The 18,353-nt window shown below is 40.2% G+C and overlaps 1 protein-coding gene across 1 annotated transcript in view; it reads right to left on the reverse strand.

Moving 5' to 3' along the window:
- The window catches only part of LOC132816192 (electrogenic aspartate/glutamate antiporter SLC25A13, mitochondrial), a 187,810-nt gene that overhangs the window by 119,365 nt on the left and 50,092 nt on the right, over window positions 1-18,353 (reverse strand). Inside the window, exon 4 of the mRNA XM_060825688.1 lies at window positions 4,611-4,750. Coding sequence (XP_060681671.1) covers window positions 4,611-4,750 — 140 coding nt within the window. The remainder of the gene's footprint in view (window positions 1-4,610; window positions 4,751-18,353) is intronic.

Below are 18,353 nucleotides of genomic sequence, written 5' to 3' on the forward strand. Positions count from 1 at the left end.
CTAATCAAATATAATTTGCTGTTAAAACTCACTTCTACATGTTAAAAATCACTTGTTCTTAATACTATGAGTTCATAGACAACCAGCATTTTCATGTATAACAGTGCATATTACTGTGATTAATACAGTGCATAATTATCTTGGTATTATCTCCTTTCAAACTGATTAGAAACAATTTACTTTGGAACCTTAATACAGTCCACAAGTTTACATGACATTTTATAGTATGAAATGCATGTGAAGTTTCGGGTGGAAATACTGAACAGAAATCTGGACAGAATTGATTGCTTTTACTGAGACATTTGATCAAATGTACAAGTCAAATTTTTCCCTATTAAAGCAACATTTCATGTGTCATGAATAATTAAAAGCATATGAAATCTTTATAAATCAGTCCTAAGCTTACAAATCAGAAATCTTAACGATCTGTCAGTCTCCAGGTATTTGTTGGTCAGACAGCAATTAGCTATCCTCATTAAACATCAACATAAGTAGTACAGCATTATTGCTTTGTGCTGACTGGATAGCATTGTGAATAACAATATGACAAAATGACTTGATGGATAAAAGAACCAAAGAGTGTATAGAATTGTCAGAGTCATTATCTGTCTTGAGTTTGAGGTCAAATATTGTTTCTCATTAATGAGTAATGGGGTATACGAATTTCAGTATCAGTGTGATACCAGGTATGGGTGTAGGTCGTGTGACCCAAAGGCCAGCAGATTCTAACAAACAGCATGTTCTTTTGGCTGTTTGCAATTAAAAAAGTACTGACCATAGCCAAACAATCAATTGTTGTAAAAAACTCAATACACTATTCAACATTCAATGTGATTCCACAATTGGACAACATTTGCTGGTTAATCCTGAGTGCGCAAAGAATTATGCTGACAACCAATCGGGATTGACATTTGGGCACACATGTGGTACTCTTGCGTGTACTGCAAGTTACATATATCCATACACAAGGTCAAAAAGTGTGATGCTGGAAAGCACAGCTGGTCAGGCAGCATCTGAGGAGTAGGAGAGTCGACGTTTCGAGCATAAGCTTTTCATCAGGAATGAACTTATGCTTGAAAAGTCAAATCGCCAGCTACTCTGATGCTGCCTGAGTAGCTGCGCTTTTCCAGCAACACACTTTTTGACTCTGCTCTCCAACATCTGCAGTCCTCACTTTCTCACAATCCATACATAAGGCCCTGTTCTTAACTGAAGAAAGAACTGCAACTGTTTCAACTCAACAAAATAAGTTCATTTCTCAGAGCATCGCTCCAACAAAACACAGTCATTCTGCCTGACTTGAAATTTAAACAAAGCCTGGCAGTTTACTGTCAATCAGCATTAATTGATGCATTCTCCATGGTAACACCTCTCTCAATCAGAGTCTACCTGCAAACAAACACTCTCCTCTCTCACAATATAAATGTTAGTTATTGCCTTGAATTTTAATTTTTGCAAAATGTCAAAAAGCTTCAACAAAAATTCTGCACTACCAAATAACATGTTTCTGTATGACCCAGCTTGGTGCTACGGTTGCAACACCAGTGTTCAAAGAGATAAGCAAAATCTTAAAGCAGTCTAGCCATAAGTCCTTCATGAAATAACTGGCTTGCTCAGCAACTGGTCTGGAGGTGTGGCAACAGATCTGTGTTTCTTGAATCTGTGGTATTTTATCAGGATGACAGAAAATCATGCTGCCACCCCTGCCACTCCAACAGTGCTTTTTCTGTTGCCTTTCAACCAATCAACGCAGATAGTGGTCATCCACAACAAGGCGGTACACTCCAAAGCTGGGCCTTGAAGGCCCACAGCTACTCAAAGACCTAATGCAAGGCAACCTCACTCACTGAAAATTAGCAGTCTTCTGTGAGTTGTAGTGCAGCTGCTGGGGGAGCACTAGGCACCTGTGAGATAGGCAACAAGGGATTGCACAAGTTCAGTTTTCTGAAGAAATATTGCAAGTACTGTCAGTTAAATGTATTCAGGTTTTTTTTTATTTCAGGGTTTCAGCAACAAGGAAGCTGCAATAGTCCACTGCAGAGGGAAAGAAAGGATGAGAACTGTGCAGGAATAGTGATGTGGAGCTGAGATTTCAGAAGAACCAAAGTCTAAGCAACAGTTCAAAGACAACCATTCCAAAGGGAAAGTGTCTTGTATGAAATGTGAAGCAAGGAATGATTGGGGAATATAAGAACAATACGAAAGGGAGAAATGTACTTTAAGTGGGAATTTGATGTAGTGGAGGATGGAGATCAGCTTCCTTTCTGTTTGATATCCAGTTTCTCTTTCTTACTAAGACAGGAGACTCCATTTGCTATTGCTCAACTATACTAAATTAGTAACTCATCTATTAATGAGGATTTGTGAAGAATACTGCGATCCTGGATAATGACACCCATGATAAATGCATCTACTGTTCAAGTAAATTTGGCTCAGAATTCATACGAAATGATACTAATCCCATTTCTCTATGGTAACAGAGAAATAAAACATGTTGTCTGTCCATCTGGACAGTGCCTCTGAAACCTAAATTATACAGTGAGGCAAAATAAATTGTGATTTTTAAAAAAATGTTATCTAGTGTCAACAGGAAGGATCTGCTGATGTTGAGGGCCATGCTGATCTTTGTTATGAATAACAGCCTTGTCTTGGTCAGACTGAGCAGCTGGAGTCCTGACCGAAGGAGATGGCGTGGATCAGTCATCACCTCCTTGAAGTGTAGTTATTGCATTTGATCTCTTTCTCTATGTTGTACCCTGGTCTGAGAGGTGAAAATCACTGCTCAATGGTATCACAACGGGCATGTAGAAGGCCTAAGAGCTACTTCAATTGGCATGGGGATTGAATCTGTGCTGGGGCATTGGTCAGGTTTTCCTCTCATCAACTGGGTTAACAAATCTTGTAACCAACCCAAAAATTGCATCTGGCTGAAATGTGAATAGGAGAAAAGTTCTCTGAAACTACTTGATGTGTGCAGTCTTCCATTGAGAACCTTCCTCTACTGCCGTGTTGCATATTGCTTTCACTCTCTGCTACACCAACTTCATCTACATGGCATCCTGCAACCCCCAAAAAAAACTGGGATCAAAATCTTCCATTAATGCAACCAGACTTTCTTCTAACAAGGCGTCAAAATTTTCTGACCTCCTTATCCAAGTCTAGCATCAATCCTTGGTGAATTCAAACATCTTTCTCCAAATTCCTCGTAACACTTAAACACTAATATGCTGCAGCAAAAGAAAGCAAAATGTGGTTCAAATGGAACACCTTCTAGTCACTCTGGGGTACGGTAATGAACCTATGAACCTATTTTAGCACTGGTGCCTCACAGCATCAGAGTTTGGTGTTCGATCCCACCCTCGGATAATTGTCAGTGTGGAGTTTGCACATTCTCACCGTGTCTGCGTGCGTTTCCTCCTGATGCTCTAGTTTCCTCCCACGTCCAAAGATGCACAGATTAGGTGGCTAAACTAAATTGACCACAGTGTCTGAGGATGTGCAGGCTGGATGGATTAATCAAGGGAAATGCAGGGTTACAGGATTAGGGAAGGAGGCAGGATATCCAGATCACAATATGTGCATTTTTCAGCAGATGATAGTTGATCGCATAAGCCACCCATTCTTCGTAATTATCACAAAAACACATAAGCTTTCTTTTTAAGTTTCTGGTGCCTTTAATGCCAGCACCACAGAACCAAAATCTGTAGCCTATCTACAATGAATAACACAATGATTAGAAGAACAATATTTCACTTACAAAATAGATTGTAAAACAAGATAATTGTTAGTCCAGAAAACCTCTGAAATTATGTTGGATTGAAAACATGTAGCTGTTCTCAATCAAGGAAGTGCTACTAGCTATATTTATCTACAATATTAAGAAATGTCAGTTTTGATCTAGCTTCAGCTAATCAAATTCTAAACATCGTGAGACAGGGAAGTGAATGCAGTTCACAATAATAACATAAAATAGTTTCCTAGCAAATTTGCCACTTGATTTACACTGTGTCAGATTGCTTTGCTTCAATGGTTGCACTCTGCATCAGAATCAAGAGATCATCTGTTCAAGAACAACTCTTGAGGTTTGGGTACAATAAGCAGACTGACAATCCAATGCAGTTCTCAGCATACTACCTTTCAGTTGAGATAGTAATCAATGGCCTTACCTGCCCTTCTAGTTGAATGTACGAGATTTTACAGCAGAATTGGATATAGGGTATTCTCCTACATACTAGCCAAATGTGTGTACCTAAACCAGCCTCACCAGAGCAAATAATCTGATCATGTACCACTGATGTCAGTTTGTCCTCAGTGCACAAACTGGATGCTTAACGTTATGAAAGACATTGTGAAAAATTAGCAGCTTTTTTTTCCTTTAACTTTTCCATTGACTCAGTGCAATTTTAAAGGCCTGTTAAACACTCAAAAGCATTTGTAACAAAATATGACAAATAAATATTGCAGTAATCCAATAATGTAAAGAGTAGTTTTATACCATTACATGAAAGAAACATCTATAATTACATTACTGTAATTAATACCTTTACAAGGAGAACTTTACTTGAATTACACAGACACAAAATACATAAGACATCATTTTAACAACCTACCAGGAGAAATTGAGAAAATTCTTTGTAGTTAAGATGATGTTTCCTATCCTTTCCAAAGTACAGATCCACAAATTCAGAATTCCAATTAAATGGGATACGCTGGTGAATACCAGTTTGGCTAAATATTTGCTTGATGTGATCTATATATCGTGATGAAATATATAAATTAATTCATAATTCCAACAAAAACAGGCCACTCTCATTGAAAGTAGAACAATTGTTTCTATTATCCTCCTAAAGTCTGCGTTAATATGAAACTGACTTCAGATAACTTAAGGTCAACCATCTGTCAGACTAAATGCTCTCTTCCGCAACACTTATATACCATGACTTATGCTAAATGCTTGTGGTGATTAACCTATCAAATTTGTAGCTTAGCAATAACTGCCATGCAGTCTTACTCGAAAAAATGTGCCAGTCAATTCTCATTCTGACATCAAAAATATTTGGAAGTTGCTGGAGACACTGCACATATGTTTCAGTAAAACTATGCTTGGAAAAATAATCTGCATTTGTATAATATACATTACTGACAGAAGGCGACCTTCCAAAAGTCATATAAGCATATTCTTCTTCAAGCTCTTTAAATTACAGTATTCAGGGTGTTATCAAAGCTATGGTTTTACTTCTCTTCCAAGTATGTGAAGCTAAAACATTTACATGACAAACAGCAATATTTGAACACAATTTTCTAATGGACTGTGTTTGACTTTCACCTTAAAAGAAATTCTATGTTTATGCATAAATACAAACATTCAAAATTTCAATAGATTATGAGCCTGGAAATTCAATAGTACCCCACATCTGTTTTCAGAAGCTAAATGGGCATCAAATTGTCCGATACTTTACTGAACATATAACAAAGGAATCACTGTTCCTCTCCTCCTTCATTTGACTGATGCCCACCCAGGTCCCAATTGTCCTCCGATTCTGTTACAATTGCTCGATCACAATCGAAACACACTCCACAATAGTGCCACCTCCTTTTTGGGGATAAACTAGTAAATAATATTAAAACAGACAGCAAAAGCTTTGCGTGTATATATATATATATATATAAACAGAAGGTAAGATAGCAATATTAACATAGGTCCCTTAGAGCACAAGGCTTGGGAAATAATAATGGCAAAGTAGGAAATAGCAAAAAAGTTAAATAAACTTTGCATCAGTTTTCAAACAAATGCATTAATTATATTTCAAAAATACTAAATAATCAAATACCAAAAGGGAGTGAAGAAATAAATACAATAACTATCCCTAGAGAGAAAAAACAAGTATTAGGCAAACTAATGCGGCTAAAGGCTGTTAAGTCCCCAGAACCTGATGGGTTGCATCCTAGGATATAAAAGGAAGTAGCAAGAATAATAGTGGACGCACTGATAGCAATCTTCCAAGAATCCATAGATTTTTGAAAACTCGTGAAAATTTGAAAATTATCAGTGTAACAGCTTTTAAAGGGGAAAATACAGAAAGGTTCAGAAATGATGCATTTATAAACTGCAACAGATGGTTAAGATAAGTATGTTATCACGATCGGGAAGACACAAAATGGATTGAGAAATACGACAAGAATATAGCTACTACCTTTTATGGAGTAAAAGATTTTGTCAGTAAATACCTAAGGTGTACCTAGCATGGGTACAGCTTGTCAGTGTAACATACTCAAAATGAATCTTGATGGGATTGGCCAGTGATCATGCGTTTAGTACATGAACAGTGTGTGCAGAGTCTCACCTGGATGGCTGCCAAAACAGATCAGTTGGCAATGTGACCAACATCATCAGTTAAGATAATAATGAAGTATAAAACCTCAGTTTGTAATTGGATCAGGAAGATCATGCCTCACCTTGACTGACATGCATTTTTTGCCTGAATAAAATTGGTAAAACTAAACAGTCTGAAATGGTGTGTGAGAGAATCAGAGGGTGTTCAAACTCTGGTCAATTTCCCCCTTCAGCCTAATTAAAAAGGTAAAGAGAAAATAAAACAGGTAACTATCATCCAGTTAGCTTAACATCTGTTTTTGGGAAAATATTAGAATGTATGATAAAGATTTAATCACAGAGGATTTAGAAAAAACATAATACAATTACATGAAAGAGAAACTATGCCTGATAAATTTATTAGAAATCCTTGAAAAGGTAACAAGCAGGACAAATAAAGGGGAACCAATAGATATGTTTGGATTTCTAAAGGCATTACATAGGATACTATGTGTTAGAGTACTTAATAAGACAAGAACCCATGGTGTTGAGAGCAATATATTAGCATAGATAGAGTTGAATTGAATTGAATTGAATATATTGTCATGTGTCGTCAAGCACAGTGAAAAGCTTTGTCTTGCTAGCAATACAGGCAGATCACAGAGTTAAGTAGCATAAATAAGTAAACAATTGGTAAACACCAACAAAAGCAAAAACACAGGTACATGTAAATGTTAAGGTTAGTGAGTCCATTCAGTACTCTAACAGCAGTTAGGTAGAAACTGTTACGAAACTGGCTGGTGTGCCTGTTCAGGCTTCTATATCTTCTCCCCCATGATAGAGGTTGTAGAAAAGCACTGCCAGGGTGAGATGGATCTTTGAGAATGCTGGCAGTGTTTCCTTGACAGCGAGAAGGTTGGCCTTTGTCATTGTCTGGTCCACGTTCACCACTCTCTGTAACCGTTTCCAATCTTGAATGGCACAGTTGCCATACCAAGCAGTGATACATCCACACAGAATGCTCTTGATGGCGCACCTATAAAAGTTGGCAAAGGTATTGCCATCATGCCAAGTTTCCTCAGCTGCCTGAGGAAGAAGAGACATTGCTGGGCCTTTGTAACCAGTGCGTCCACATGAAGAGTCCAAGAGAGCTTATTGTGGATGACCAGGAGCTCGACACTCTCCACTCGTTCCACCTCTGTGCTGTTAATGCATAGGGAGGCATAAGTAACATTCGCTGAGAGTCAATAATGAGTTCCTTGGTTTTTCCAGGAGAGTTAGGTTGTTCTCACTGCACCAGTTTTCCAGGTCTTCCACTTCCTGTTTGTAGTTTGTAGGCAAATTGGAATGGGTCAAGAGCAGTAAGGAGGCTGGAGTTGATTGTGCCATGATCAGCCTTTCAAAGCACTTCATGACCACTGAAGTTAGGCTACCGGGCGATAATGATTGAGACATGCTGCATGAGCCTTCTTAGACATAGGGATGATGTTGCCCCTCTTGAAAACAGGCAGGGACAGTGGCCTGCTGCAGAGAGAAGCTGAAGATGTCTGAGAAGACCTCTGCCAGTTGATCTGCAAATGCTGAGTGCTCGGCCTGGTACTCCATCTGGTCCCATCACTTTCGAGGGTTGTCGAGCCTGTGTTTACGTACATTCAAGATTGAGATATAGATTTTTAATCAGTATGTAAATCAAGAATTATGAAAACAAACATCAATGTGGGATTGAGGATTATTAGATTAATCATGAATGTTGGAACAGAATCAATGGGCAAAGGGCTTACTTCTGCTCATATATCTTATGGCCATATGTAGTGATGCATAATGATCTGACACATCTTGTATATTTCAAAATGGAGGTCCAATCTGTCCAGTGTGTTCATTTCAACGTATGATTTATTTGTCTGTTTTACATTCTCCCACTCTTTAAGTTCTAGCTGTGGTCAGTAGTGTTAACCAGCAAGCTCTTGCAGCCACCCAAAAGATATCTGCAGCTCATCTATTTCATGTGAATAAAGCCTTCAGCTTCTCTATTTATCTGGGCAAGCCATCTTCTCAAACTGCTGTAGATCATGAGAAGTCAGTTTTAATCTAAGGGGTAACAGATTTAAAATAAAGATGATAGGGTCATTAGTCTGTGGAATTCACTACCTGAGTGCTGAGACATTGAGTAAAATTAAGGAGGAGACAGACAGATTTTTAATTAGCAGTGGGTTGAAGAGTTGTGGAAGTGGTCAGGAAAGTGGAGTTGAGGCTGAGATGAGACTAACTATGATGAGATTAACTTTGATTGTATCAAAATATGAAGCAGACTTGAAGGGCTGAATTGTCTACTCCGGTTCCTAGTTCTTATGATTTTATCAATGCTTATCAACCACAGTGCTACTAGGCATAAAGCTCTAGGACAGTATAGGACTTGAAAGTGGAAAAGGTACATGTTTTACTTGGTAGACAATTCCATTACTACGCACTGATGGTAGAAGAAGTGAATGTTTTAGCTGGTGGTGGCTGGAATGCTTTACAAGTGCCTTTGTCCTCAATATTACCAATTTCTCAAATGGCTTTGAAGCTGGATTCAAGATGTCCAAATGGCTTTGAAGCTGAATCAAGGTATCCACAATCCTAATGTGTACCTTAAAGATTATGGATAGACACGAAGGAGGCAAGTGAAATACAGCAGAATTCAAGCTTTTGAGCTGTCCTTGAAGCCACAGTGTTATGTTTTCAGTTTCTGATCAACATTAAGCTTCCAGTATTTTTGCAACATAGGAAAAAGGAGAACTAGGCTATTTGGTCTGTCAAGTCAGCTTCGACAATCAAATTGATCATCTACCTCAAGCAATTTTTCTTCACTCTTCCCTTACCTTTAATGTCATAGGTATCCATAAATTTATTGATTGTTGTTTTCAACATATTCAATGCTTCCACAGCCCTTTGCTAAATCCTCAGATTTACTATCCACTGATTGAAGAAAATTTTTTTCATCAACGTCTTTAATCTCTTTATTCTGACAGTGTGTCCCCAATTCTAGTCGAAAGGTATGGTGCTGGAAAAGCACAGTAGGTCAGGCAGCATCCAAGAAGCAGGAACGTCGCGTTTTGGGCATAATCCCTTCATCATTCCTGATGAAGGGCTTATGACCAAAACATCGACTCTCCTGTTCCTCGGATGCTGCCTGACCTGCTGCGCTTTTCTAGTGCCACACACTTACAGTCTGTTCTCCAGCATCCGCAATCCTCAGTTTCCCCCTATCCCCAGTACTAGTCACCCCATTCCATCCACATCTGCCTTGGCATTTTGACGATAGTAGGTCATAGCAATGGTTATACTTTTGAATGTCTGGGGAGATAATTAGCATTTTGTCTTATATAATAAAAATATCAATTGCTGGAGAAACTCAGCATGTCTGATGAAGTCTTTAGACAAAGAAATAGACTTAACATGTTCAAAGCCAATTCCAAAGGTAAGTAATTGGGCTCAAAATGTTAACTCTGTTTCTCACTCCACATGTTTCCAGACCTGATGAGTTTCTCCAGCATATTGTTTTGATTTCAGATCTTCAGTATTCATACTATTTACTTTTATTTGAGGATTTTCTTTTATTGGAGATGGTTGTTGTCTGGCACATAAATGGCAAATAACATTGATACCACCTATCAGCCCAATTCAGAATGCTCTCCAGATCCTTCTGCATGCATGTAGGCAAAGCCTGGTTCAGTATCGCAGAAGTTAGAAATAGAAGTGAACACTGAAATTATTAGCAAATATTCTGAGGATAAGTATTTGCTTGCTACATGATCTGCTCACCCAGAAACTTGCTGGTTCTTCACAAAGGGCAATGTCTATTTCTGCTTTCAATCTGTAGGGGAGACTTATGCTGAAGCTTGCCAGATAGTGACAGCAGTATTACACCCCTCCAGTGGTTCTGGTCACTGAGGTTTCCCTTATTTGGCAGCTTGATGATTATGCCTCACCACCAGCCATCCAGAATGTCTTCCACAATCCAGATCATGGTGAGCATGTTTATGAAATTTGTTAAGACAGTGTCCTTTCCATGTTCAACAGCTCTGCAATTATCCAATTGACCCCAGGTCTCTTGTTCTTAAAGTTTCTTGAGGACTCTTTGAAGTGGTACTCTCTGAAGTGGCAATTTTTCCTAGGCTGGTGTTTTGCTGCTAAACCCTCTCAGTCTCTTCACCAATCCCAACTTCACCACCCTGCCCCCAACTTCACCACCCTGCACCCACCACCCCCTTTATCTGCAGCTCCCTCTGTATCCACCCCCAGTGCTGAAGAAGGGTTATACCCAAAACACTGGCTGCTCCACTTCCTGATGCTGCCTGGCTTGCTGTGTTCTTCCAGCCTCCTGTCTTTCTACTTTGGATTCCAGCATCAGCAATTGTTTTTGTCTCTGAAAAGGTGGAGATGTCACTGAATTGAGAAATTGAACAGAGGTTGGACTGCTTGAGGATTTCCTAAAAATGTTCCACCACATTGCCTCCTACCCCATTAATATCATTCTACCAACTATGTCCTTGATTGGTATCGCTGGGTTGAGTCTTGGACTAGTCAGCACCCAGTAAGACTGTACTGCTTCTTTCCAGAATTGTTACAAATCAACCTACATGCATGAAGCTCCTCACTGTAAGAAGGATCCCTGCACACTTCTGCAACTGCTTTACATCCATGCTTTGGACACTGGTACAATCTTTTACTCCCACTACTCCATAGTTTTAACATAAAATAAACTACCCAAAATGCCCATTAAGTACCTTAAAATCATAGAATTAGACAGTGCAGAAGAGGCCCTTCAGCCCATCGAGTCTGTACCACCAAAACATATACTATACTATATTCTCCCACTATTGACCCACAGCCTTGAATATTGACATTTCAAGTGCTCATCCAAGCACTTTTTAAAAGACTACGTGGTTTCCCGCTTCAACCAGTCAGTGTATTCCAGACCCCCACCAACCTCTTGAAGAGAAAGGTTTTCCTCAAATGCCCTCTCAACCTCCTGCCTTTCTCGTTAATGTGCCCAGTTGTTAATGAAGCTCCAACTAAAATGAACAGCTGCTTTCTGTCCACTCTGTCCATGCCCCTCAATCTCAAACACCTCTTCAAGCCCCCTTCAATCTTATCTGTTCTAAAGAAAACAATCCAAGCTTCATAGCTGAAATGCTCCACCACAGGCTACAAGCTGGTGAATCTCCTTTGAACCCTATCCAATGCAATCACATTCATTCTTTACCGTCAAGATGGTTGCAGGGTAGAACACGTCAACCAGAGCTCATACTCTCCATCCATTTACTTCTTGGGTCTCTCTCTTGTTTCCTCTTTTAGTATTTCTTTTCTTCATTCCTGGCCTCAGTGTAGATCTGGTGCAGCACCCATGGCAGCCTCTTGGACCAGCTAGAGCTCTCGTGGTAGTCTCTCAGTCTGATCTCTCAGCCTGGCCCATCCTCTCAGAATGGTGTCTCGACACATCGCCTGGGCATGTTCCAGAAGCAAGAGATCAGAGAGGCGGCATCTTAACACCAGCGATGGCATCCTGGTCTAACTTGAGAAGAACGAACGGTAAGGGTATCAGCAGCAGCGGCATTGAGAATAGGCATCTGAATCCTCCCAGAGATCAAGCTAATCGGATGACTCAAAGGCTGTTGAAATTTTAAACTTTATTCCTTTATTTTTCTAATTTATATTAAGATGAACTCTAATGTTAACTATTACCTGATTTCTTTAGTTTTTTCTACTTATTCTATGATGGTAATGCTCAACATTTTAACTTTGTTTCTTTTATTACTTTGTACCTAAGCTCTTTGTACCTAGGTATCATTGTACTAAAGGTGCCACCATATGTGGTGACATTATACACTTTGCACTGTTCTCCTGTATTGCTGGACTTAACTACACATGACAATAAAATTGAAATCTAGTGTAGTGCCCAGAAATGCACATAGTTCTCCAGCTGTGGCCTAAGTAAAGTTCTAAAGAGCTTTAACGTGACTTCCCTGCTCTTATAATATATGCCACGACTGATTGGGCATGAATCCCATTAATCTTTCTACCACCTTCAAGGATCTGTAGACCAGCACCCCAAGATCTCTGTTTCTTGAGCTTCACAGTGCCTTGCTACTCATTGAGTTCTCCCTTGTCTTGTTCCTTCTTCAAAAATGCATCACCTCACATATAGAAGAGTTAAATTCCATTTGTTGAAGAAACTACTCCAGTATTTCCACATAACATGAAATAAACTCAGTCATAGAAATGTACAGCACATGTTATCGACCAGGCCAAATCCCTGCAAAACATTTCAAGAATGTAACCCAGACGTTAAATTAGCTAGTTGTTTTAAGCAGACATAATGCAGATGTCCCAGGAGTGATGCAAATGGTCAAACCACTTTGTTTCAAACAAACCAGAATTTATTTCCAAGATTACCAAATGAATACTGAACAAAAAAGAACAGAATACTGAACAACTTAACCTATCTGAAAACCCAGCAGATCATCCCAACTTAAGGATGCTGTTCCATATACTTGAAACAATCCCCATAAAGATCCCTTGGCACAAAAGTTAAAATCAAGCACAGGGTCTCACAGGAGAGAAGTGTGAGAGAGAGTACCAGCATCAACCTGCTTTTTTGGATCCATCAGCATCCAAAAACTACTGTGCTAAAACAAACCAAACCAGAGAAAAGCTGGACCAAGAGCAGTGGCCACCCCTGTTTCATTGTACAACTGTTCTTTAAAATATTTAAAAGCCTTTTGCCTGAGGCAGTATCTGTTAGCTATAACAGATACTGCCTCAGGCAAAAGGCGGTTAATTTTTTTAAGGAGTTTTAAAATGAAGCCATCTTTGGATATTGATGATTCATTTTGTTTTAAGGAGTGAGGTGTGATAATGCTGCTCCTTTAACAAGGTTATATTTTCCTTGGCTTTTCTTTTGGAGAGATCATAACAGAGATGAACTCCGAAAAGTCTAAGTTGAAAGATTTTATGGCCAGTACCTGTTATAGCTAACAGATACTGGCCCTAAAATCTTTCAACTTAGACTTTTCGGAGTTCATCTCTGTTATGACCTCTCCAAAAGAAAAGCCAAGGAAAACATAACCTTGTTAAAGGAGCAGCATTATCACACCTCACTCGTTAAAACAAAATAAATCATCAATATCCAAAGATGGCTTTATTTTAAAACTCCTTAATCCTAAACTGTTAGTACTCTGCAACATACATATTCATTGCACTGACTATCAACATGCAAACATGCACAACTACATTCTATTTCAGCCTGTTTTACTCCTGCCACCGAAAGCCTCTATTTCTCATTCAAGTCTCAACAATGAACCAGCAATCACGAGTCCTGCCACATGCAAAATTTTCAAATTGAATGGCTGTAACAACAAGCTCCATCTAAACAGACTAGCATTTTTGTCCTTAAGTTTCTCCATAAACTTCAATGGGTTATGATCAATATATATGATTGTCTCACATACACTACTGGTAACATAACATTGAAATGTTGTAATGTCAACATCAAGCTCAAAGTCTCCTTCTCAACTGTCCAATATTTTTGCTGATGAATATTCAATTTCCTTGAGAAATATCCGATACATCTTTCTATCTTCTTGTCGTCTTCTTGCAAGAGCAAAGCATAGACAGCCACCAATGACTTTGCGTAATTAGGTGTGGCTAATACTAGTAGCAATGGTCATCTTTTAGGCTGTCAAATGCCTTTTGATAATCCGCTGTCCACTCAAACTTCTTGTCTTTCTTTAGTAATTCAGTGAGTGGAACAGCCACACTGCTAAAATGTGGTATGAATTTTCAATAAAATCCACTCAATCTCAGGAACCATAGTACTAGTCTTTCTGTCGATGGTATGGGAAACTGCCCAATTACCTTTTTTTTGTATTCTGTGGGGCCGTTTGTCCATGTCCAATAACATGGCCCAGGAGGGTGACTTGGGCTTTGACAAAATCTTTTGGCCAGGTTTATCACCAAGTCTGCCTTCCGAAGTGGACCAAACAAGTCTGATAAATGTCGCAAATGTTCCTTCCAAGTGTGACTAAAAATCACCAGGATCATCTATACATATGACACAATTGGGTGGTCTGGCAATGACCTTATTGGTTGGTCTCTGAAATGTGGCTGGTGCATTTTTCATACCAAATGGCATGACTTTAAACTGATACCGTCCATTTGGTGTTACAAAAGCTGAAACTGCCTTTGCTGTTTCTGACAAAGGTATCTACCAGTATCCTCTGAGCAATTCCAACTTAAAAATATATGTTGCTTGTCCCACCTTTTCAACACAGTCTTCCAAACATGGAATCAGATATGCATTTGTCTTTGTAACTGCATTGACTTTGCAATAGTCCACCCTTACCATGAGTGAGCTCCATGGGCAACTCACTTTGATTATGTTGTCATGGAGCATGCACTCAATCTCCTTTTGAACCTGTACCAACTTTACAGCATCATGCCTACAAAGATGTTGCTTAATAAGCGCAGCATAACTAGGTTAGTACTTCCAAGTGTATTTCCATGTATCTCCCCATGTGATAGTAATAACTCTATTAGGTCATTTTAATTTTCCTCTGGAAGGTAATTCGATAATTTATGCCAATTTTTGACAATTTCTGCATTGTCCAATTTAATTTAGTGAATGTCCAGTTCAGAATCCTCTCTGAACTTGGTTCTTCACTCTGTGTTGTAACCAATAACACATTCTCCTCTTAGAACACAGAACAGAGAGGTCCTTCGGCCCTCGATGTTGTGCCAACCTTTTATCCTACTCTAAGGTCAGGTTAATCTACATACCCTTCAATGCACTATCTTCCATGTGCCTATCCAAGAATCGCTTAAATATCTCTAACGTGTTTGACTCTATTACCACTACTGGCAGTGCATTCCACGCACTCACCACTTTCTGTGTAAAGAAACTATCTCTGGCATCTCCCCTAAACCTCCCTTCAACCACCTTAACTTTATGCCCCTTCATGACAGACATTTTACCATGGGAAAAAATCTGTGGGTATACACTCTATCTTTGCCTCTCATCATCTTGTACTCCTCTATCAAGTCAGCTCTTATCCTTCTTCGTTCCAATAAGCAATAGCCCCCTCAACCTTTCTTCATAAGACATGCCCTCCAGAACAGTCAGTATCGTGGTAAATCTCCTCTGCACCCTCTCTGAACCTTCCACATCTTTCCTATCATGAGGTGACCCGAACCGAACACAATATTCCAAGTGTAGTCTAACCGGGGCTCTATACAGCTGCAGCATAACCTCGGAACTCTTAAACTCAATCTCCTGGCTAATGAAAGCCAACACACCATACATCTTCTTAACAACCGATCAACTTGGGGGTGACAACTTTCAGGTAACTATGAATATGGACCCCAAGATCTCTCTATTCCTCCATTGCCAAGAATCCTGCTTTTAAGCCTGATTTCTGCATTAAAATTTGACCTTCCAAAGTGAATCACTTCACACTTTTCCAGGTTGAACTCCATCTGCCACTTATCAGCCCAGTTCTGCTAATGTTGTGTTGCAATCTACAACAGCCATCCACAAATCCATGAACATTTGTGTCACCGACAAACTTACTAACCCACCTTTCCACTTCCTTATCCAAGTCATTTATAAAAATCACAAACAGCAGAGGTCCCAGAACCGATCCCTGCAGAACACCACTGGCCACCAAGCTCTAGGCTGAATACTTTACATCTACCAATTCCCTCTGTCACCTGTGGGCCAGGTATTTCTGGATTCAGACAGGTTTCCCTGTATCCCATGCCTCCTTACTTTCTGAATGAGCCTACTATGGGAAACCTTATCAAACACCTTGCTAAAATCCAGGTACACCACATCCAATACTCTACCTTCACCAATGTGTTCTGTCACATCCTTAAAGAATTCAATAAAGGTTTGTTAGGCATGACCTGTCCCTCACAAAGCCTTGCTATCTCTAACCAAACTATGGTTCTCCAAGTAATCATAAATCCTGTCTCTCAGAATCCTCTCCAATAATTTGCCCACCACCAAGGTAAGACTGACTAGTCTGTAATTCCCAGAATTATCCCTATTCCTTTTCTTGAACAAGGGAATACCATTTGCCACTTTCCAAACATCTCGCATCACTCCAGTGGACAGTGAGGATGCAAAGATCATCGCCAAAGGCGCAGCAATCTAACCTCCCTCGCTTCCTGTAGTAACCTAGTGTACATCCCGTCGGGCCAAAGGGATTTATCTATCCTTATTTTCCTTCATGCGAATCCAAGGAAAGTGATGGGACCAGACTGAGTACCAGGCTGTGAACACAGCATGCGCAGATCAACTGGCAGAGGTCTTCTAGGACATCTTCAACCTCTCCCTACAGCAGGCCACTGTCCCTGCTTGTTTCAAGGGGTCCAACATCATCCCTGTGCCTAAAATGGCTCATGCAGCATGTCTCAATGACTACCGCCCAGTGGCCCTAACTTTGGTGGTCATGAAGAGCTTTGAAAGGCTGGTCATGGCATTAATCAACTCCAGCCTCCCCACTATTCTTGACCCACTCCAATGTGCCTATAGGACCAAGAGATCCATGTCAGATGCTGTATCACTTGCCCTTCACTCCTCCCTTGAACATCTTGGGGTGCGTACTCAGCCCCCTACTGTACTCACTATATATCCATGGCTGCATCACCAAATACCAGACTAATGCCATTTACATGTTTGCAGATGACACTACCATAGTCAGTCGGACCTCAGATGGCGACAAAACAGACTGCAGACGGGAGGTGGAAGACCAGGAAAACTGATGCACTAAGAACCACCTAGCTCTCAATGCCGGCAAAACCAAGGAACTCATTTTTGACTTTCAGCAGGATGTTACTCATGCGCCCCGACACATTAACAGCACAAAGGTGGAACAAGTGGACAGTGTCAAGTTCCTGGGAGTGGTCATCCACAACAAGCTTTCTTGGACTCTTCATGTGGACTCACTGGTTAAAAGACCCAACGTCTCTTCTTCCTTAAGCAGCTGAGGAAATTTGGCATGACGGGAATACCCTTGCTGACTTTTATAGGTGCGTCATTGAGAGCACTCTGTCTGGATGTATCACTACCCGACTAAGATATCTTAGCCTGCTGGACATACTTTCCTCATTCCTGAAGAAGGGCTCATGCTCGAAACGTCGACTCTCCTGCTCCTCGGATGCTGCCTGACCTGCTGCGCTTTTCCAGCAACACATTTTCAGCTCTAATCTCCAGCATCTGCAGTCCTCACTTTCTCCTCACTACCTGATATGGCAACTGTACCACTCAAGATCGGAGATCGTTATAGACAGTGGCGAACCCAGCTCAGACAATGACAACGGCCAACCTCCCATCTACAGAGTCCATTTACCAGGCCCGCTGTCAAGGAAAGGCTGCCAGCATTCTTAAAGATCCATGCCACCCTGGCAATGTTTTTCTACAACCTCTACCATCGGGAGAAGGTACAGAAGGAACACGCACACCAGCCTATATGAAATAGAATACTGTTGTTAGAATACTGCATGGACTCACAAACTCTTAACATTCGCTTGTACCTGTGTTTTTGTTTCTGCCGCTGTTTACCTATTATTTACTATCTATCCTACTTAATTATGTGATCTGCCTGTATTGCTCACAAGACAAAGCTTTTCACTGTGCCTTGGTACACATAACAATAAATTCAATTCCATTCAATTATATCTTTCAAAATTTTCAGCACGTCGTCCTTCTTGCACGTTCTCCCTGTGTCTGCCTGGGTTTCCTCCGGGTGCTCCGGTTTCCTCCCACAGTCCAAAGATGTGCGGGTCAGGTGAATTGGCCATGCTAAATTACCCGTAGTGTTAGATAAGGGGTTTATGTAGGGATATGGGTGGGTTGCGCTTCGGCGGGTCGGTGTGGACTTGTTGGGCCGAAGGGCCTGTTTCCACACTGTAAGTAATCTAATCTAATCTAATCTATCCTTAACATCAACATGCTTGAGCATATCAGTCTGTTTCACGCTGCCTTCAGAAAGATCAA

This window comes from Hemiscyllium ocellatum, chromosome 5 (assembly GCF_020745735.1).
Source record: "Hemiscyllium ocellatum isolate sHemOce1 chromosome 5, sHemOce1.pat.X.cur, whole genome shotgun sequence".
In the NCBI taxonomy this organism is placed as follows: Eukaryota; Metazoa; Chordata; class Chondrichthyes; order Orectolobiformes; family Hemiscylliidae; genus Hemiscyllium; species Hemiscyllium ocellatum.